The sequence below is a fragment of the Theropithecus gelada genome, chromosome 19 (assembly GCF_003255815.1).
Source record: "Theropithecus gelada isolate Dixy chromosome 19, Tgel_1.0, whole genome shotgun sequence".
NCBI classification, from domain to species: domain Eukaryota; kingdom Metazoa; phylum Chordata; class Mammalia; order Primates; family Cercopithecidae; genus Theropithecus; species Theropithecus gelada.
Genome location: NC_037687.1, coordinates 1,534,899 through 1,555,576, shown reverse-complemented (window position 1 = coordinate 1,555,576; position 20,678 = coordinate 1,534,899). Strand labels below are relative to the sequence as shown.

At 58.3% G+C, this 20,678-nt stretch overlaps 1 protein-coding gene across 2 annotated transcripts; it reads left to right on the top strand.

The window, feature by feature from the left end:
* Positions 1–1,567: 1,567 nt before the first annotated feature.
* Positions 1,568–17,536, top strand: MBD3 (methyl-CpG binding domain protein 3). Of its 2 annotated transcripts, none has more exons than XM_025366794.1 (7): positions 1,568–1,707; positions 9,342–9,501; positions 9,879–10,016; positions 11,774–11,864; positions 12,922–13,099; positions 15,682–15,885; positions 16,047–17,536. In XM_025366794.1, the coding sequence occupies exons 1-6, from the start codon at positions 1,694–1,696 to the stop codon at positions 15,878–15,880; spliced, it is 780 nt and encodes a 259-aa protein (XP_025222579.1). In that variant the 5' UTR covers positions 1,568–1,693; the 3' UTR covers positions 15,881–15,885; positions 16,047–17,536. The 2 variants fall into 2 exon arrangements, with proteins under 2 accessions (XP_025222579.1, XP_025222578.1); XM_025366793.1 differs by having other exon boundaries at positions 1,568–1,803.
* The last annotated feature ends 3,142 nt before the right edge of the window (positions 17,537–20,678 follow it).

The following is a 20,678-nucleotide window of genomic DNA, read 5'->3' as shown; positions in this document are numbered from 1 at the left end:
CGATCAGTCAATAAATGAATGTGCCAGTCCTACTCCCTGGAACCTGCAGCTAAAGGGACTTTGAAAATGGAATGAGATTCTTCAGATGGGAGAGTATCCCAGATTGGGTGGACCCAGTGTCAACAAAGGAGTCCTTAGAACCAGGACAGCTTCTCCAGCTGGAGGCAGAGGGGCACAGCAGCTAGACTCAGTCCTTGAACACCTGTGCAGGTCGGTCCAGCCCTATCCTTGGGAGCGATGCTGTCAGTGGGGGACTGACAGGGGGCAGCCCACCCATTTCCATTTCAGGATCCCTCTGGCTGGCTGGGGAAGGGGTTAAGAGGAGATTGGCCGGGCGCGGTGGCTCAAGCCTGTAATCCCAGTACTTTGGGAGGCCGAGACGGGCGGATCACGAGGTCAGGAAATTGAGACCATCCTGGCTAACACGGTGAAACCCCGTCTCTACTAAAAAATACAAAAATCTAGCTGGGCGAGGTGGCAGGCGCCTGTAGTCCCAGCTACTCGGGAGGCTGAGGCAGGAGAATGGCGTAAACCCGGGAGGCGGAGCTTGCAGTGAGCTGAGATCCCGCCACTGCACTCTAGCCCGGGTGACAGAGTGAGACTCCGTCTCAAAAAAAAAAAAAAAAAAAAGGAGACAACAGTGGGTGGGCGATTCCGCAGGAAGGTCCTGGAACTCTCCCGACCAGAGATGCTGGCTGGACTAAGGTGCAGGGGGTGGAGTAGGGGAGCAGGGGGCTCAGATACCTGGATTCCGAGGGGTCAGAAAGCTACTGGGCAGGGCGTGGTGGCTCACGCCTATAATCCCAGCACTTTGGGAGGCCGAGGTGGGCTGATCACTTGAAGTCAGGAGTTCGAGTCCAGGCTGGCCAACATGGTGAAACCCCGTCCCTACTAAAAATACAAAAATTAGCTGTGTGTGGAACCAGTTACTTGGGAGGCTGAGGCAGGAGAATAGCTTGAACCTGGGAGGCGGAGGCTTTAAGTGAGCCAAGATCGCGCCTCTGCACTCCAGCCTGGGCAACAGAGTGAGACTCCGTCTCAAAAAAAAAAGCTACTGGAGGGAACTTGGGGGCATGGAGGGGGTCGTCACGGAGGAAGCCCCCCAGATGTGGACGCCCGTAAAAAGATCGGAAGCTGGGAGACCTGGAGGGTGGGGAAGCCGAGGTCCAGTCACTAGGCCAGAGTCCCCAAGACTTGGGCTGGAGAAAGGTCGGGGAAAAGGACCCCACTAGTACGAAAGCATGACCCTGCGCACGCGCCCCAGGCGGCCGGGGAAGCGGGGGCACAGTGGAAGGGGCTGTGGGGGCTCCGGGAACAGCTGCTGGGCACTAGCGGCTCGCGAGGCACAGGGCGCAGGCGCACACGCCGCCGGAGGACCGCCCCCCATGCGCTGATTGGCGCTGCCGGAGAGGGGCGGGGTCCGGCGCCGCGGCTGCGCAGCACGGGGCCCCGCGCGGGCGGGTGGGCGGAGCGGGCCCCCCGAGCGGGGGCTGGCGAGCGCGGGGAGGGGGCTGAGAGGGCGGCAAAGCCGGCGCGCGCCCGGCTGGGGGCGGAGGGCGGGGGCCCGCGGGCCGGAACAGCCGCGGCAAGTGGCGGCGGCGGCAGCGGCAGCGGAGGCAGCTGAGGCGGCAGCAGCGAGCGGGGGTCCGGGCGGCGGCGGCGGACCCGGCGGCGGGCCGAGGAGCCGGGCGCAATGGAGCGGAAGAGGTGGGAGTGCCCGGCGCTCCCGCAGGGCTGGGAGAGGGAAGAAGTGCCCAGAAGGTCGGGGCTGTCGGCCGGCCACAGGGATGTCTTTTACTATAGGTGAATGAGCGCGCCGGCCGCGCAGGGCCTCAACGGGCGCCTCCCAGCGGCCTCTGCGGCGGCCTCGGCGCCCCTGCCCCGGGCCGCGGCCCGGGCCCCGCGCGTGCGTCGTGCGTGCGTGCGTGCGTGCGTCTTGCGTGCGTGTCCGCCCGGCGCGCGGAGGCCCAGTGCGCGTGCGCCGGTTGTTGGGCCGCATGGCTTTCGGCCGGCCGTTTGGGGACTGGCTGCCGGGCGGCGACTGTGGCCTTTGTTCGTGCGCGCTGGGCCAGGGGCGCCTGGCGACGGCCAGACGCTGCCGGGAGGCAGGGGTGGGGGGTGGGCTGTTCCTTTGGTTTCCGTGAGACGCAGGGGGTGCCTTCTTGGGGCGCTGCTGGGGTGGCGCGGAGCCCGAGGGGGTGGCCAGGCGGGATTTCGGGGAGCAGGGCTGATGGGGGGATCGGGGAGAGCGTGCGTGAAAATGCGGGTTCTTGGGCTCAACCCAGTCCTGGGAATAAGCGCCTCAGAGTGACTGGTCTCCCTCGCAGCGTTGCTTTTTTCAAAGGTATTCCACCTCCTCTCCCGCACTCCTTCCGAGGACCTCGTGGGTCGTGGCCCCCTCAGGGTGGAGACCTGAGGCTTGCGACTTTCCGAGCCGACCTAACGGTAGTCTTTGCGTAGATATTGGTGGTGGAAGGCTTTCAGAGACCCCCCACTCCCCAAATTAGAACAGGCGCTGCTCAGAAAGGTCGCAGGGAACCCCCTCCGTGGAACAAAAACTTAGTCGCCTGCTGCAGCCAATACCCAGTCAGTCGGCCACCTGCTGTTTGTCTTCCTTTTTTTTTTTTTTTTTCCCCTGGCTGGGGAAAGATACTTTTGATTCTGGGCCAGCTTTGATTGCGCCCTCCCCTTGGTTCACTGTCCCGCGGCCCCTTCAGGTCCCCCATGAGGGGCAAGAGGACGCCTGCCATGTGCCGAGCACCTGGGTAAAGGGGGGTGTGCGGTCGGCCCCCCTTTTCCCCACAGCTCGGTGTCGTGGGCCGGAGACCGCCCAGGTGAGGGCGGGTGGTTTCCACGAGCCAAGGAGGGGCAGAACTAGCGCTCCGTCCACTGTGCACTTCGGTCCCCTGTGGTTCCTGACTGTCCCGGTTTGGGGAGATTAAGTGAGAAAAGTGAGCAGGGAAAGGATGGCTGTGATCAGAAGCAGTGTGTGGGGCCTCGTTCTGCAGGAGGAGCTCGGGGACTGGTTCCTGGAAAGTTGGATGACAGCAACAGAGAGGGGAAACTTGGTCCCCAAATGTGTACCCTTATGAGCTGGAACCCTGTAATTGCAGGCATTGGCATAGTGGGACTGCAATCCCTGTCTCGGACAGGGTCGTGCATCCCCCTTTGGTACTCGCCCCCTTCGTTGGCTCTCTGGCTCTAGAAAGCCTGAATTCCTGTGTTCTGTCGTCTGTGAGTAGGAGGTCGGGCCTGCCGGCATGCTCCCTCCAAGCACATTTCTGGCTTTCCCTCTCCCAAAGGCTGCCCTGAGTCCACAGCAGGTCTGTGTCAGCCCCTTGGGAAAAACAAGCCTCCCCGGCACTCCTGGCGGACAGCCAGGACACCAGCCACTTTCCATGACAGCCGTGGGCACACGTCCTGAGATCTGCGGTGACGCATGCTAAAATCTGGGGGGGCAGATGCGGGGCCTGACTGAGACTGGGGTCAGGGAGGGGGCCTCTCTGAGGACGTCACGTTGAGTGACAGGGAGATGCCTCCAGGCAGCAGGAACCCCCTAAGAGGTGGCTGCAGCTTGGGAGCTGGGATGAAGGCCAGCTTGTGCGGAGTGCCCTGAGGCTGTCTTCACCCCAGCCCTCTCATTCCCACTTTGGGCCCTGGCCCTGAGCATGAGGGTCTAGCGGTGGAGAAAAGCAGGGAAAGGCTCTAAACAGGCTGGGGAGATTTCAGGTTTCTCTGCAGAGGGTGAAGCCAGACTCCGCCCAGAGCCGCCCTCTGCAGGTCTGGGGCCTCCTCAGCCCAGGCTTTCATCTGAGGCTGCGGGCTTCCAGGCTGCGTTCTCTGTTGGGGGTGCCTGGAATAGTTCAGGCCGTGACGCCCACCTTTTTCTATATGTGTGGTTTTATCAAGGCTGTTCTTTGTTCATTGAATAAAATTTCAGGGACATCTTTCTGTGTCAGTAGACAGGCATAACCTTTATTAAAAATTGAGATATAATTCACATTCCACAAAAGCTAGTTTTCTTTTTCTTTGTGACAGGGTCTCACCCAGGCTGGGGTGCAGTGGTACAGTCATGGCTTATGCATTCTCGACCTCCCAGGCTTAGGTGACCCTCTCAGCTCAGCCTCCCAAGTAGCGGGAATTACAGGCACACGCCGCCATGCCTGGCTTATTTTTATAGGGATGGGGTTTCACTATGTTGCCTAGACTAGACTGGTCTCGAATTCCTGTACTCAAGCAATTAACCTGCTTCAGCCTCACAAAGTGCTGGGATTACAGGCATGAGCCACTGCCTGGGCAAAGCTACTTTTTAAAAATGTACAATTCAGTGGGTGGTTTTTTTTTTGGTTTTTTTTGTTTTTGTTTTTGTTTTTGAGACGGAGTTTAACTGTTCGCCAAGGCCACCGTGCTATGGCGCGATCTCAGCTCACTACAACCTCTGCTTCCCGGGTTCAAGCGATTCTCCTGTCTCAGCCTCCCAAGTAGCTGGGATTACAGGCATGCGCCACCACGCCCGGCTAAGTTTTGTATTTTTAGTAGAGAAGGGGTTTCGTCATGTTGGCCAGCCTGGTCTCGAACTCCTGACCTCAACTCCTGAGGCCAGCACCTCAGACTCCCAAAGTGCTGGGATTATAGGCGTGAGTCACCACACCTGGCCACCAGTGGTTTTTAGTACATTCACAAAACTGCAACCATCACCACTGTGTAATTCCAGAACGTTCTCATCACCCCGAAAAGCAGCTCTGTCCTCATTAGCAGTCACTCCCCACTTCTTCCTCCCCCAGCCCCTCGTTACCACTAACCCCCTCTATCTTGCATTTGCATTTATTTATTTATTTATTTATTTATTTAGAGACAGGGTCTTGTTCTGTCACCCAGGCTGGAGTGCAGTGGTGCAATCCTAGCTCACTGCAGCCTTGACCTCCCAGGCTCTAGCGATCCTGCCTCCTCAGCTTCCGGAGTAGCTGGGACCACAGGCATGAGCCACCGCGCCCAGCTAATTTTTTATTTTCATTTTTTTTTATTATTTATTTATTTTGAGAGGTAGTCTCGCTCTGTCACCCAGGCTGGAGTGCAGTGGCACAATCTCGGCAGACTGCAACCTCCGCCTCCTGGGTTCAAGTGATTCTCCTGCCTCAGCCTCCCAAGTAGCTGGGATTTCAGGCCCCCGCCACCACCCCCAGCTAATTTTTGTATTTTTAATAGAGACGGGGTTTCACCTGTTGGCAAGGCTGGTCTTGAACTCCTGACCTCAGGTGATCATCCCACCTCGGCCTCCCAAAGTGCTGGGATTACACCGCCCTCTTTTTGTTTTTTGTTTTTTTTTGAGACGGAGTGTTGCCCTGTCACCCAGGCTGGAGTGCAATGGTGCAGTCTCGGCTCACTGCAATCTCCACCTCCCGAGTTCAAGCAGTTCTCCTGCCTCAGCCTCCCAACTAGCTGGGATTACGGGCATGTGCCACCACGCCTGGCTAATTTTGTATTTTTAGTAGAGATGGGGTTTCACCATGTTGATCAGGCTGGTCTCGATCTCCTGACCTTAGGTGTGAGCAACTGCATTTATTCTTTTTGAGAGGGTATTATTGAGATACAGTTTATGTACCATACAATACACTCATTTAAAGTGCACGAGTCAATGGTTTTTTAGCATATTCACATATTTACGGTTATGTGCAGCTATCCTCAGATTCAATTTTAGAATTTCCATCACCCCGGAAAGAACCTCAGACCCATTTGCCACTGCCTTGTGCGCCCACCCCCAGTCCTAACAACCAGTCTGTGATCTGTGTCTGTTGTTCGCCTTTTTTTTTTTTTGTGAGACAGAGTCTTGCTCTGTCGCCCAGACTGGAGTGCAGTGGCATGATCTCGGCTCACTGAAACCTCCACCTCCTGGGTTCAAACCAATCCTGCCTCAGCCTCCTGAGTAGCTGGGACTACAGGCACGCGCCACCGTGCCCGGCTAATTTTTTATATTTTAGTAGAGACGGGTTTCACCGTGTTGCCCAGGCTGGTCTCCAACTCCTGAGCTCGGGCAATCCACCCCTCTTGGCCTCACAAAGTGCTGGGATTACAGGCGTGAGCCACCGCGCCCAGCCTTGTTTGCCTTCATCTTAAAAGGCAGAACAGCCTCTCTCTGGGGTGACTGGAGGCAAAGAGCTGCTGGGCGTGTTTTGTGGGGTCTCTTCTTGTGGCTATGTGAAGCCCGAGTCTGAGCCTCTGGTCTCTCGGTTTCTTTCCACTGCCCTGGGCAAACCACCTTCGATTTAACGTCAGCCAGCCTGGAGAGTAATTACAAGAGTAAATCTCAAAAGTAAATCTCCGGGAGGAGCCCTCAGTGGTTTCGGACCCCCAGGCACTTGTCCTCGTGCCCTCCCTGCGGCACCCTGTCCTAGTGGACATGCTGGAGCCCGTCCGTGTCCTTGTGGACCATGGAATTTGCCCAGGGTTGGGTGGAGGGGGGCTGGGTGGAGAGAAATAAAACTTCCCGTGGTCTGTGTATCAGCCCAGTACGTAGATCCTGGATAGAGGCGATTGAGCTAAGCATGGGACCAAGCATTTCTGTGCAGTGCCTGCAGAATTGAGTTTCCTTCTGGCTACAGGAGATTCTTCGGAGCTGTCTCAGTTGTCTGGCATCTGGCGTCTGCCATGGGCCAGGACATCTGGGGCAGGGGCAGAAGAGGACAGGAGGAGCCTGCCCTAGAGGATTCTAGGAAACCAGCAAAACAGGGCTACCTACCAATCTCAGGCTGATGCGTTATTAATAAAAGTGACTGTTGACTGAGTTTATAGATACAGTATGTTTGAGGTGCCTGGCCTAGTAAGCACCATACAAGTGCTACTATTTCTAAATGATTTTATCGAGATAAAAGAAACCAGCCAGGCATAGTGGCTCCTACCTGTAATCCCTTTGGCGGTCGAGGCAGGAGGATCTCTTGAGATCGTAAGTTGGAGACCAACCTGGGCAACATAGACCCCATCTATGCAAAAAATTTAAAAATTAGCTGGGCATGGTGGTGCACACTTGTGTAGTCCTAGCTACTCAGGAGGGCAAGGCAGGAAAATCCCTTGAGCCTAGGAGGTCAAGGCTGCAGTGTGCTATGATCACACCACTGCACTCCAGCCTGGGCAACAAAAGGAGACCCTGGCTCTAAAAGGAAAAATGAAAAACAAAGAAATGAAGCGGCAGGGCATGATGACTCACACCTGTAATCCCAAAGCTTTGGGAGGGAAGGTGGGAGGACTGCTTGAGCTCCGGAGTTCCAGACCAGCCTGGACAACATGGCGAGACCCCATCTGTATAAAAAAAATACGAAAATTAGGTCGGGCACGGTGACTCACACCTGTAATCCCAGCACTTCGGGAGACCAAGGCGGGCGGATCACGTGAGGTCAGGCATTCGTGACCAGCCTGACGAACATGGTGAAACCTGGTCTCTACTAAAAATATAAAAATTAGCCAAGTGTGGTGGCGGCACCTGTACACCCAGCTACTCAGGAGGCTCAGGCAGGAGAATCACTTGAACCTGGAGGTGGAGGTTGCAGAGAGCCAAGATCGTGCCACTTCACTCTAGCCTGGGCGACAGAGTGAGACTCCATCTCAAAAGAAAAAAAAAAAAGAAATTAGCCAGGCGTGGTGGCTTGTGCCTGTCATCCCAGCTACTTGGGAGACTAAGGTGGAAGGATCACTCTAGCCCAGGAGTTCAAGGTTGCAGTGAGCTGTGATTGAGCCACTGCATTCCGGCCTGGGTGACAGTGAGACCCTATCTCCAAAAGGAAAGAAAGAAACAAAGTCGCATCCATATCAGCAGTCACTCCACATCCCTCACCCCAGCCTCTGGCACTATGCGTCCTCTTGCTGTTTCTGAATTATCCTGTTCTAGACATTTCATAGAAATGGGGTCACACATTGGCCGGGCGTGGTGGCTCAAGCCTGTAATCCCAGCACTTTGGGAGGCCGAGACGGGCGGATCACAAGGTCAGGAGATCGAGCCCTTCCTGGCTAACACGGTGAAACCCCGTCTCTACTAAAAAATACAAAAAACCAGCCGGGCGCGGTGGCGGGCGCCTGTAGTCCCAGCTACTCGGGAGGCTGAGGCAGGAGAATGGTGTAAACCCGGGAGGTGGAGCTTGCAGTGAGCTGAGATCCGGCCACTGCACTCCAGCCTGGGCGACAGAGCAAGACTCCGTCTCAAAAAAAAAAAGAAATGGGGTCACATACTGTGTGGCCTTTTGTGTCTGGCATCTCTGAGTGTGCTGTCCTCAAGGTGCATCCACGCTATGGCCTGTGTCAGAGCCTCGCTGCTTTTCATGACTGTGTGGATGGGCCATGGTGTGTTTGTCCGTTCATCCATGGAAGGCGTCTGGGCTGCTGCCACCTCCTGGCTCCTGTGGTGGGGCTCCTGGGGACACCCGCGTAGAAGTGATGGTGTGGGATGTGTGCTCATTTCTCAGGCAGATACCTAAGAATGTCATGTCTGGGTCATCAGGAAACTTGGTGAGGAGGTGCCAGGCTTTTCCAACATGGCTGTTCCTGATGGCGATGTGCTGGGTTCGGTGCTTGTCATCCTGTAGTGTGACCACATGTGACACACAGGGCAACCCATAGGTGGGTGTCCTTAGGTCCTGGAGAGGATGAGTTGCCGGCGCTTGTCTGTGGCAGGCTGAGAGCAGAGCCCCGTGTCTGAGAGCAGGTCTGTTTACCTGGCTGCCTTGTTGCGAGCTCCCCGGTCGGGTTATACCCAAGCAGCTGTTGGGGCCTGGCCCCAGACCTTAGAACGAGACCCCTTCCCAGCCTGGCCCTGCCGCTGTTACCCCAGGGGGGAAGGAGATTGCTTTTAGGGCTGTCCCTCACATACCTGTTCTCCGTGGGGTCTTTTCTGAAGAATGTGACCTAAATTCCATTTCTGGAATGTTCTGGAAATGTGAGCCATCCTCCCAGAGCCGGGGCTCATCCTCCTGTAGGTAATAGCGTTTGTACCCGAGCTCAGTGTCTGCTGTGCCTGATGCTGCCAGGGCCTACGGCAGAGGGGACCGGAGTTAGGGGTCTGGGGCAAGGATCCAATGTGGAGGCTGGGGCTGGGGCTGGCGCCCAGATGTGGGGGCCAGTTTTGGGGTGCTGGGGTCTGCGATGAAGGTCTGGGGTCACGCCAGGGTTGGGGTCTGGGCCTGGGGCTAGGGCCTAGGTTTGAGGTCACGGCCGGGTTGAGGTCTGGGGCTGGGGTCACGGCCTGAAGCTGGGGCTGGGACTGGGTTTGGGTCTGGGGCCAAGGCCTGGGTTTGGGGTCCGGGGTCGGTGGGGGTCCGGGGTCCAGCCGGGGCACCGACCGTCCCGCCTCCCTGCAGCCCGAGCGGGAAGAAGTTCCGCAGCAAGCCGCAGCTGGCCCGCTACCTGGGCGGCTCCATGGACCTGAGCACCTTCGACTTCCGCACGGGCAAGATGCTGATGAGCAAGATGAACAAGAGTCGCCAGCGCGTGCGCTACGACTCCTCCAACCAGGTCAAGGTGAGTGGTGGCGCCACGGGGGTGACGTCGGCGCGGGGCGTTCTAGGCGGGGACACGGCCATGACGTGACCTGCGGGCGACGCAGCCCGGCGTCCAGAGCGCAGGAGGTCACAGCGGGCGGAGAGCACAGAGCGGAAGGCTCAGGCCACCGGGCGCAGAGCGCAGGGCTCATGGCGAGGACACGGCCCGCGGCGGGGGCTCCAGAGCCGGCCGGGCCGACCCTGCGGGAGCGGCCTCCCCGGACCGTGGGGGTCCTGGAGGGCACGGGGGACGCGAGGGGCGCCGGCACGGCGAGGGGTCGCTCGGGCCCCGCACCCCTTGAGGCTCCGCGCCGCCGGGGCGCCCCCAGACCGGACCGCATCTCCTTCCTCCTGCAGGGCAAGCCCGACCTGAACACGGCGCTGCCCGTGCGCCAGACGGCGTCCATCTTCAAGCAGCCAGTGACCAAGATTACCAACCACCCCAGCAACAAGGTCAAGAGTGACCCACAGAAGGCGGTGGACCAGCCGCGCCAGGTGAGCTCAACGCATAGGGACCCCAGCCTTCCCGGCCAGCTTGTTCACTGTAGTGGGCAGACGTTTGGAATAAGATCGTACGTGGAGCGGATGGATTGAGCGCAAGAGTTCCAGGCTAGCCCGGGCTACATGACGAAGCAAAAAAAAGTGAAAAAATTAGGTGGATGTGGTGGCGCGCGCCTGTGGTCCCAGCGTCTTGGGAGGCTGAGGTGGGAGGATTGCTTGAGCCCAGGAGGCACACCACTGCACTCCAGCCTGAGGGATAGAGCAAGACCCGGTCCTGCGGTCCCCTCTTGGAATGTGCGGGGCATTGGTTTCAGGACACACCCCACCCTCAACCCCCAGATACCAAAATCCGAGGATGTTGAGGCCCGTCATAGAAAATGGTCCAGGATGGCCTTGTGCAGTGACTCAGGCCTGTAATTCCAGCACTTTGGGAAGCCGAGGCAGGTGGATCACCTGAGGTCAGGAGTTCGAGACCAGGCTGACCCAACGTGGTGAAACCCCGTCTCTACTAAAAATACAAAAATTATCTGGGCGTGGTGGTAGGCGCCTATAATCCCAGCTACACGGGAGACTGAAGCAGGAGAATCATTTGAACCCGGGAGGTGGAGGTTGCAGTGAGCCAAGATCCTGCCGCTGCACTGGAGTCTGGGCAACAGAGCGAGATCCTGTCTCACAAATAAAACAAAAATATTTTTTAAAAAATGGAAATGGTTTAATGTTTGCACATTACCTGCAGGTATTTTCTAGATTCCTTACGAGGTGTAGATGCTTGTGACACTCCTTGTTGTGTGTGTTTTATTCCTTTTTTTTAGTTTTTCATTTTTGAGACAGGGTCTCTGTATGTTGCCCAGGCTGGTCTCAAGCTCCTGGCCTCAACTGATCCTCCCACCTTGGCCTCCAAAACTGTGGGGATTACAGGTGTGAGCCACCTCACCTGGCCAGTTGTATTATTTTTGTCTTTTTTTCCCCCAAAATATTTTCCATCTGCAGCTGATTGGGTGTGTGGTTATGAACCCACAGATACAGGGGGCTGACTGCCCATATGTGACTGCATAACCTACTTCTTAAAAACCTGAGAACCATGTGTATTTTCTTTTTGTTTTTTCTTTCTTTTTTTGGAGACAGAATCACACTCTGTCACCCAAGCTGGAGTGCAGTGGCGGGATCTTAACTCACTACAACCTCTGCCTCCTGTTTTCAACCAGGTTCAAGTGATTCTTCCACCTCAGCCTCCCAAGTAGCTGGGATTTCAGGTACCTGTCACTACATGTGGCTAATTTTTTTTTTTTTTTTTTTTTTTTTTTTTGAGACGGAGTTTTGCTCTCGTTGTCCAGGCTAGAGTGCCATGGTGCGGTCTCAGCTCACTGCAACCTCCACTTCCCGGGTTCAAGTGATTCTCCGGCCTCAGCCTGCCAAATAGCTGGGATTACAGGCACCCGTCTCCACACCCGACCTTTTTTTGCATTTTTAGTAGATAAGGGGTTTCACCATGTTGATCAGGCTGGTCTCAAACTCCTGACCTCAGGTGATCCGCCCACCTCGGCCTCTTAAAGTGCTGGGATTGCCGGCGCAAGCCACCCCGTGTGTATTTTTATTCTTATTTACAAACGTCCACTGGATCCCTGGCTGCAGAAAGCCCAGGCAGGGGCTGAGGACTCAAGGGCCTGGGAGGGGAGAGGCCCCGTTGGGACCCACACGGTGCAAGGAGGCCAGGCGGGCCGTCCTTGAGGTTCACATCTGTGTCTGGGCAGCTCTTCTGGGAGAAGAAGCTGAGCGGCCTGAACGCCTTCGACATTGCTGAGGAGCTGGTCAAGACCATGGACCTCCCCAAGGGCCTGCAGGGTGAGCGGGCGCCTGAAGGAAGGCGGAAGGGGATGTGCCGGGTGGGGTGGAAGCGGGTGGGGTGGAGGCGCTGCGGGTGCCCTCATCTCCTAGCAGGGTGGATGGCTGTTCCTGCTGCGGGTGCTTAGAGCAAATCTGCCTGCGGCTGGGGCGGGAGGAGGAGGCCCAGTGGGCTTGGGGATGGGTAAGGGCGCTTGGGCTGGGCCCTTCATTCTTGACCTTGGAGACCCTGCGGGTGGGGCTTTGTGGCTTCCAGGTGTGGCGCAGGCCTGGGGCTGTTTTCACCTGCAGGAGGTGCAGTTTTGCCATGGGGATCCTAAAAACAAACAAGGACATCTGACTTGGCTCCTGCACCCTCCACGTCCCCACCACAGAACAAAGAATGCAGCTCTTGCATGGTTTTGTTGGTGGTTTTTTGAGACAGGGTCGCTGGGGAGAGTGGCTCACGCCTGTAATCCCAGCACTTTGAGGGGCTGAGGCAGGAGGATCACTTGATCTCAGAAGTTCAAGACCAGCTTGGGCAACATAGACCCCATCTCTACATCTCTGCGGAAAATACAGAGCAAGACCCTGTCTCAGAAAACAAAAGGCAGCCTTTTCACGGCCTAAGCTGAAATACAGCGGTGCCATTACTACTCGCGGCAGCCTCCACCTCTCGGGCTCAAGTGGTTCTCTCAGCTCAGCCTCCTGAGTAGCTGGGACCACAGGCATGCAGCGTGACACCTGGCTAATTTTTTAGTTCTTTTGTAGAGACGGGAGTCTCACTATGTTGTCCAGGCTGGTCTCAAACTCCTAAGCTCAATCAGTCCTCCCACCTCACCCTCCCAAGATGCTGGGATTACAGGCGGGAGAGGCCGCACCTGGCCTAGCTTGCTTGTTTTCTGTTATGAATGTAATAACACAAGCAGGAGAGGGAATTTAGAAATGGAACCCGAGTCGCGGGGAGAAAGCGGCAGCTCCCATTCTTGGGGCATTTCCGTGGCCTCTCCAGCTCTCCAGGCCACAGCTGCCCCGTGGTGACCTCTCCACTTGTGGCTGTTTGTCCACTGCCTGGCAGGGGTGGGACCTGGCTGCACAGATGAGACGCTGCTGTCAGCCATCGCCAGTGCCCTGCACACTAGCACCATGCCCATCACGGGACAGCTTTCGGCCGCCGTGGAGAAGAACCCTGGTGTGTGGCTCAACACCACGCAGCCCCTGTGCAAAGCCTTCATGGTGACCGACGAGGACATCAGGTAGCTCCTCGGCCTGGTCCCCTGCTCCTCCGCCCTGTCTCTTGGGGGCATGGGGACCCTGAGTGTCCCCATGTGCCTGCGTGTTTCCCGTCTCCTCACGACGTTGCTGGGGTTTTGAAACAGAAATAGACGGGGCAAGGGTACCCATCGTCGGACCAGTATGAACTGTTTCACCCACGTGCTGGGTTCAGGGCGAGCCAGGCACCCCTTGAAGAAATGTTCTTGAAAAGAGTATGGTCCTTTGAGCCCGTGAGGACTGGCTGTGCTGGGTGCTGGGCTCCACGTTGGGCCCTGGAGATGGAGGGACAGGGCAGGCCAGGGCTCTCTGCCTTCAGGGAGATGGCGCAGGGCGCCTGCTGAGGGGCAGTTCCAGCGTGCAGAGCCTGGGGACGAACGGCAGGGAACACGGCCGCTGCAGAAACAGGCAGCAGTCAGGTGAGGCTGAGCAGCCCAAGGGTGAGGGGCCCTCCTGCAGGGCCTCAGGGCCGAACCCACGTCCCGTGCGCAGGGTGGACGCAAGGCCCCCCGGTGACGGAGGCACCTGCAGAAAACTCTGGAAGTGCTGGAGAGAAGATGGGGCTTTTCATGTTCAATGCAGCACACGGCTTAGGTCAGGAAGGAAAGGAAACTCTTGAGGGTTCCAGAAACAAGGAACTGAAGCCTGCAGCAGCCAGGGAGGCGCTGGGGCATGTGGGCTTCCTGTGGCAGCAGCCAGGGAGGCGCTGGGGCATGTGGGCTTCCTGTGGCAGCAGCCAGGGAGGCGCTGGGGCATGTGGGCTTCCTGTGGCAGCAGCCAGGGGTGAAAGGTCCCTGGGCACAAGGAGAAGAGACCCTGTGCCCCCACGCAGGGTGAAGACATGGACCTAAGACGCCACCCCCGCAAGCACACAGACTATGGGTGCCAAGGGTTCCGTCCTGAGCGGCTGCGGCATCTTCCTCCGGCCGTGGTGCTTTCGGGCCCCCTCATTTGGGTTTGAGGTCCATTTACACTCTCCACATGCCCAGTGAACTCCCCAAAATGAAGATGGTGGAATAGAAAGAATTGACAACGTAAGAAAAGAACAAGACTGAGAAATAGCAGGCAGATCATTAAAAGCCCTGCAAAACTTGCAGAAATAAGGCTGGGCACAGCGGCTCACACCTGTAACCCCAGCACTTTGGGAGGCCGAGGCAGGAGGATCACCTGAGGTCAGGAGTTCAAGACCAGCCTGGCCAACATGGTGAAGCCTCATCGCTATTAAAAAATATAATAAAATAATTAGCTGGGTGTGTTGGCATGTGCTTGTAGTCCCAGCTACTCAGGAGGCTGAGGCAGGAAAATCACTTGAATCCGGGAGGCGGAGGTTTCAGTGAGTTGAGATCCTGCCACTGCACTTCAGCCTGGGTCACAGAGTTAAACAAATAAAGAACTCAGAAATAGAAAAAGGCATTGAAATTAGGAACTCGGTGGTGGGTTCAGCAGGAGGTGGGGTTCTGTCTGGCGGCTGCAGTGGAGTAGGTGAGCCAGGGTGTTCCGGGGGGTGGGGACAGTGAGAGGGAGCAGCTCAGGTCTGGGAGCCATTGGAGAGACCCCGGGGGCAGGGGGTGGCTGAGCCTTGGCCACAAACACAATCAGCCTCACCTGGGAGTGAAAGCAGAACAGAGACAAGGAGGGGCTCTGGGCAGCCGGAGAGGGAGGCGGGCAAAAGCACATGCTGCGGCCCAGGAGTCGGCAGGCAGAGGAGCGGCCACCCTGGAGTGCCTGGCGTCAGCTTGTAGTCTCCAAGGATGAGGCCCGCAGTCCCTGGTGGTGGGTTGAGACATGGGTGTGGATTCTTTTTCTCAGGCCCCTGAGCCATGGTAAGGGAACGCATGCTGGCGCATAGCGGGCAGTGGAAAGGTGACCCCGGGCCTGCGAGCCGGCGGGCGGTGCTGCGGGCTGATGGTAGCTGATTTTGGTGAGGCTTTTTTTTTTAGCAGAGTCTCCCTCTGTTGCCCACGCTGGAGTGCACTGGCGCGATCCCAGCTCACTGCAACCTCTGCCTCCCGGGTTCAAGTGATTCTCCTGCCTCAGCCTCCCAAGTAGCTGGGATTATAGGCACCCGCCACCATGCCCGGCTCATTTTTGTATTTTTGGTAGAGATAGGGTTTCATCGTGTTGGTCAGGCTGGTCTCGAACGCCTGACCTCAAGTGATCCTCCCAAAGTGCTGGGATTACAGGCGTGAGCTTCCACCCAGCCTGGTGAGGGTTTTCGTGCCCCACTCAGTGCCTGTCAAGGGACGGGAGCGAGGGTTTCCGCAGCTGAGCATGGGGGAGTCTCAGGGCCAGGTCTGGGGGCTGAGGGGTTGGGCCGCTCCCTGGGTCTCAGCAGAGGTGGCAGGTGGGCCATCTGGGTGGGTGGCAGATGTTGGTGATGGGCAGCGGCAGCCAGTTGTTCTGTGCATGGATTGTGAAGGGAGGGGCGGCACGGGCTAGGGCTGGTCCTGGGGATGCCTGTGGATCCCTCCGGCCTCCCCTTCCAGCCGAGGTCCCCACGTTCGTCCTGTGTCCACGTCCTGCTGGCCGCTCACCTGGGCGTAACGCAAGGTCCCTCTGTCCCCAGGAAGCAGGAGGAGCTGGTGCAGCAGGTGCGGAAGCGGCTGGAGGAGGCGCTGATGGCCGACATGCTGGCGCACGTGGAGGAGCTGGCCCGTGACGGCGAGGCGCCGCTGGACAAGGCCTGCACCGAGGACGATGACGAGGAGGACGAGGAGGATGAGGAGGAGGAGCCCGACCCGGACCCAGAGATGGAGCACGTCTAGGGCAGGTGCTGCGGGGCCATGGGGGCTCCCTGGAGTCGGGTCCTGGCAGTGGGCACTGCCTGGTGAACACAGATGTGGTCGGGATGGCGGGTGCCATCTCCCCAGAAGAGCCCAGGCGTCCCCGTCCCGTGAAGTCGCTAAAGCCAGCCCTCCCTGTCCTTTCCAGAGGCCCTGCCGAGAGCCTGTGCTGCCCGCTGGAGCCGCCTGCAGACGCGGCCCTCGGCCCCACGTGAACCAGGCTCGGCGGCTGAGCCCAGCCCTGGAGACGCCCGGGAGGAAGGCCGTGCTCCTGGCTCCCTCCTCAGCCTGTGCCCATTTCCCGGGGCCTCGGGGCACACAGCTGGGGCTGCCCCCACCCGAAAGACCCTCCACGCTCGTCCTCTAAAGGGTCCGGCTTCGGGAAGTGCCGGGTGCTCCTGGGCCCCACCTGGCTCCCTATGACCTCGGGACTTGAGGCCAGCTCCTCCCCACACCCGCTGCCCCATCTCCTTGAGACTGGAGAGCAGCCAGTAGGTGCCCGGCAGCTCGGCACCAAGGAGCGCTGACAGCTGGGAGGGTTTCTCGGTCTGAAGGCGTATTTTTGAAACCCACAGCACCCACTGCGCAGCGTGAGGACGGGACTCTGGTCCGCTGTCGGGGGCGTGCAGGATGGCGCCACCCTCTGCCCTGCCATGCGGCTGGTGGTGCCACAGACCCTCACCGTGCCTGAGTGGCACACCCAGGAGGCCACTCTCCTTCAGTAAATCTAACACAGTCGAGGCGCATCACCGGGTGGCCTTCCCTGTGTGCTGACGCCAGCCTTCGCTTCCGAAAACCAAACCCCAGCTGCTGCCAGTCGGTGCTCGGTCGCCTGGGGCTGCCAGAACGCTCCACTGCCAACTGGCGCCCCGCCTCGGTTTCCCTTCTGTTTAGTGGGGACACAGGCACCCAGCTTTGGGGTGGTGCTGACGCTCCCAGGGGTGCCAGGAGCCACTGGGACAGGGCGAGGCTCCCAGATGCCCCTTGAGGTGCCTGGCTCTCCAGGGAGCTTCTGGCCCAAGGCCGTCTGAAGGATCTGTTCCTTAACCCCCCAGTGCCTTGGCGAGGGCAGGTTCCAGGCCACAGACGCTTGCCCTGAGTGGACTCTGTGCCAGTCCCTGGTGCCCTCCTGGCCCTGCTGCCCAGTGAGGGCTCCTACTGGTGGGTTCATTAGCCTGGGCCCAGCGAGCCCTCGCCTGCATTGACCTTAGGCCTATAGAGAGGGCCTGTCCCGGCGCTGCCCCCGCCAGGATCTGGTCACTGCCCCGGGGGACTGATGGGGCCTGACTGCGGGGGCTGTGGGAGCTGAGGAAGTGCCGCTCAGGAGCCGGGATCACCGCTCCACCGTCTGCCCTCCAAGGACACCCATGGGCGCGGCGGGCTGGCGGCTTCCTGCTGCTCCCTGTCAGAGTCAAAGCACAAATCCCTGGCGGGCTCAAGGGCCGAGGCAGCCGAGGGAAGCTCCAGGTGGGGACCATGTCTTCTTGGGGTTGGTGCCCTCTGGCTGGGACCCTTCGCCGGCCCAGGATCCCCCGGTGCTGCAGTGGGGTGGCCTCCCCTCTGCCTGGTGGAGGGAGCTGTGGGCGTGGGGATGTGACTGAATAAAGCCACCGTGGGTGGATGTGCTTGTAGCCTGGAGTTTGGTGCGGCCTCTAGACTTTGGTGCCCACGTTTGAGCTTCTGTCTTTGGTTGGGTGATGAAAGGCTGAAGGCAGTGTGGGGACAGGGCCAGGAGGTCCCCCAACCTCGCGGACATTCACAACTCCAGGACATTCACAGAGTCAGGCTTGGGGGTGTTCAGAGAAGACCAGGCCGGCCTGGGCATCTGTGGGCGAGGGCCGTGCCCCCTGAGGTGCCGCTGGCTCGGCCCAAGGATCGTGGGTCTTGGCCCTGCTGCCGCAGTGAGGAAGATGGGCTGGGGCTCAGACCCAGCACCGCTCCTTCCAAAGGAAGGGAAACAGGAGGGGCTGCCCGGGAGGGAGGGCTCCCCAGGCCCTCAGGTCCTACACAGCCGCTGTAGGGAGGGGAGCTGTGCCCCGGCGCCCCTGGACTTCCACTCAGTAGCCACGGCCACTGGAAGCTGCTTTCTGGACCTGAAGGCTGCGAGGCCACCTTAGGGTCTGCGGGCACCCAGAGACTCTCTGTCTCCCTCTTCCTGTCTCCCCCTCTGTCCCTGTCTGCCTTGGTCTATCTCTGTCTATCCCTGTGTCTGTCTCTTGCTGTCTCCCTCTGTCTCTCTTTGTTTCTTGCTCTCTCTCCCTCGGTCTCTGTCTCTGTCTCTTGCTCTCTCTCCCTTTCTGTCTCAGCCCAGCTTCCTGTCACTGACAGACCCTGATCAGTCCCTCTGATCCTGGGGTTCTGGCTGTGTCCTGGCCTTCATCTGAGATGTGACAACCCCCACCCCTGCCACAGGGCCCTCCCCACCAGAAGCCCATCCAGGCCCGGGGATGTCGCTGTTGCCGAAGCTTGACAGTCCTTTCCTCTCTCCCTGAAACCTTGGGGACCCCCACAGGCCAAGGCAATACTGGCCATTGCAAGAGGTCGTGCCCAGTGAGAAGTGAGTTGTAGGAGGTGTGGGCACCCAGGGGGCCAGTCCAGTGCTCAGGACCTTGTCAGATTCCCTGCCCTGGAAAAGTCTCAGACCCCCAGGCTGAACCCCCTGGGCGCACTCAGGCCCCACACTCCAGCCCCAGAACCCAGACCTGGCACGGGGTGGGGAAGCCTGAGCTCCCAATGCTGGGGTCTGTCTTGGGGGCCAGGACTAGCCTGCCCTGTGCAGTGCCAGGCCCCACCCTCAAAGGCCACTTCGCTGTCCCCCAGCCCTGCCCATGTCTCAGCCCCAAGACCTTCTGGGACTTTTTTTTTTTTTTTTTTTTGAGTTTTACTCTTCTTTGGCTCTTGTTGCCCAGGCTGGAGTGCAGTGGTGTGATCTGGGCTCACTGCACCCTCCACCTCCTGGGTTCGAGCCTCAGCCTCCCGAGTAGCCGCCACGCCCGGCTAATTTTTGTATTTTTAGTAGAGACGGGGTTTCACCACGTTGGCCAGTCTGGTCTCGAACTCCTAACCTCAGGTGATCTGCCCGCCCCGGCTTCCCAAAGTGCCGGGATAACAGGCCTGAGCCACCACAGCAGCCCTTCTGGCACCTGTCAGTAGCAGCAAGAGCCTCACATGTCCCCCGCCTCCCCTCAGACCAAACTCCCCAGACCTCCAGGGAGGAGAGGCCTCAGGACCCCCATGGCGAGGATGCACTTTCCAGCCCTCAGCTCGGCCAAACGGACCACAGGGCTCCCGAGTCTCAGCAACACCAGCTCAGGGGCATCGTGCCTCTTCCGCCACACCCAGGGCCCGTGCCTTGCTGTCCCCGCAGCCCCCAAACCCAGGCAGACGGAGACAGCCCTTCTGACCACCTCACACACTCACCACCGCAAAGACCCCCGGGGACGCCCCTCGCCTGTGTGTGTCCCCCATGGCTGTCACAGCAAATCTCCAGGAGCCCGGAGGTGCCCATGGAAAACACCCCCAGCTTCAGGAATGTTCTTTTGGGCAGGGTCATACCAGAGCAGGACTCAGCTTTCTGGTAGCGGGTGGCTGGGCACTGTCGCACTTGTTCCAGATTCAAGGGGCCCAGAAGGTATAAACAAGTCAAGTGCCCATCCAAGTATGAACGAACACAGCCTGGCCCGGCCACACCGTGGAGCAGGACTCGGCCATGAACAGGAACCAGGCTCTGACACTGGCCACCGCGTGGATGCCCCTGGAGGAGGCCACCCTCGGTGAGAGACACACAGACACCAACACGGCGTGCGATCCCGTTTGTGTGAATGTCCAGGACAGGCCGATTCAGAGACAGGAAGGGGACACGTGGGTTTCAGCGTCTGGGGATTATGAGGAGTGGGGGGATGGCTAAAGGGCACCCACAAAAGTTAATGATAACGTTCCACAATTTTTTTTTTTTTTTTGAGATAGAGTCTCGCTCTTGTCGCCCGGGCTGGAGTGCAATGGCGCGATCTCAGCTCACAGCAAGCTCTGCCTCCCAGGTTCAAGCGATTCTTCTGCCTCAGCCTCCCAAGTAGCTTGAGATTACAGGCGTGTGCCACCACGCCCAGTAGAGATGGGGTTGCACTATGTTGGCCAGGCTGGTCACGAACTCCTGAGACCTCAGGTGATCCGCCCACCTCGGCCTCCCAAAGTGCTGGGATTACAGGCGTGAGCCACCGCGCCTCACCAGAATTGTGTAGTTTTTTTTTCTTCCTACTTCTTTTTTGGCACGGAGTTTCGCTCTTGTTGCCCAGGCTGGAGTGCAATGGCGTGATCTCAGCTCAGCACAACCTCCTCCTGGGTTCAATAGATTCTCCAGCCTCAGCCTGCCGAGTAGCTGAGATTACAGGCGCCTGTCACCACACCCAGCTAATCTTTGTACTTTTAGTAGAGACGGGGTTTCACCATGTTGGCCACGGGCAAAAGAATTTTGTTGAAGGCAAATAATGTGAGACCACAAAACTGCCTTCCCTGGTCAGTTTTAATTTTCACAGTTTTAATTTTTAGCCTTCTCTGGTTACCAAAATAATGCACACTCGTGGCCGTTCATTTGAAGATGTTTCCAGTTAACGCGTGTGAAGTGGGTTTTTTGAGATGTACTTTACAAGCAATAAAATGCGCCTGTCTCTACTGTCCCGCCTTCCTTCCTTCTCCATCACAGGATTCTCTCAGCTAGTCTTCCTTTTTCTTTCTGAGTTTTGTTTTGTTTTTTTTTTTTTTTTTTTTTTTTTTTTTTTTTTTT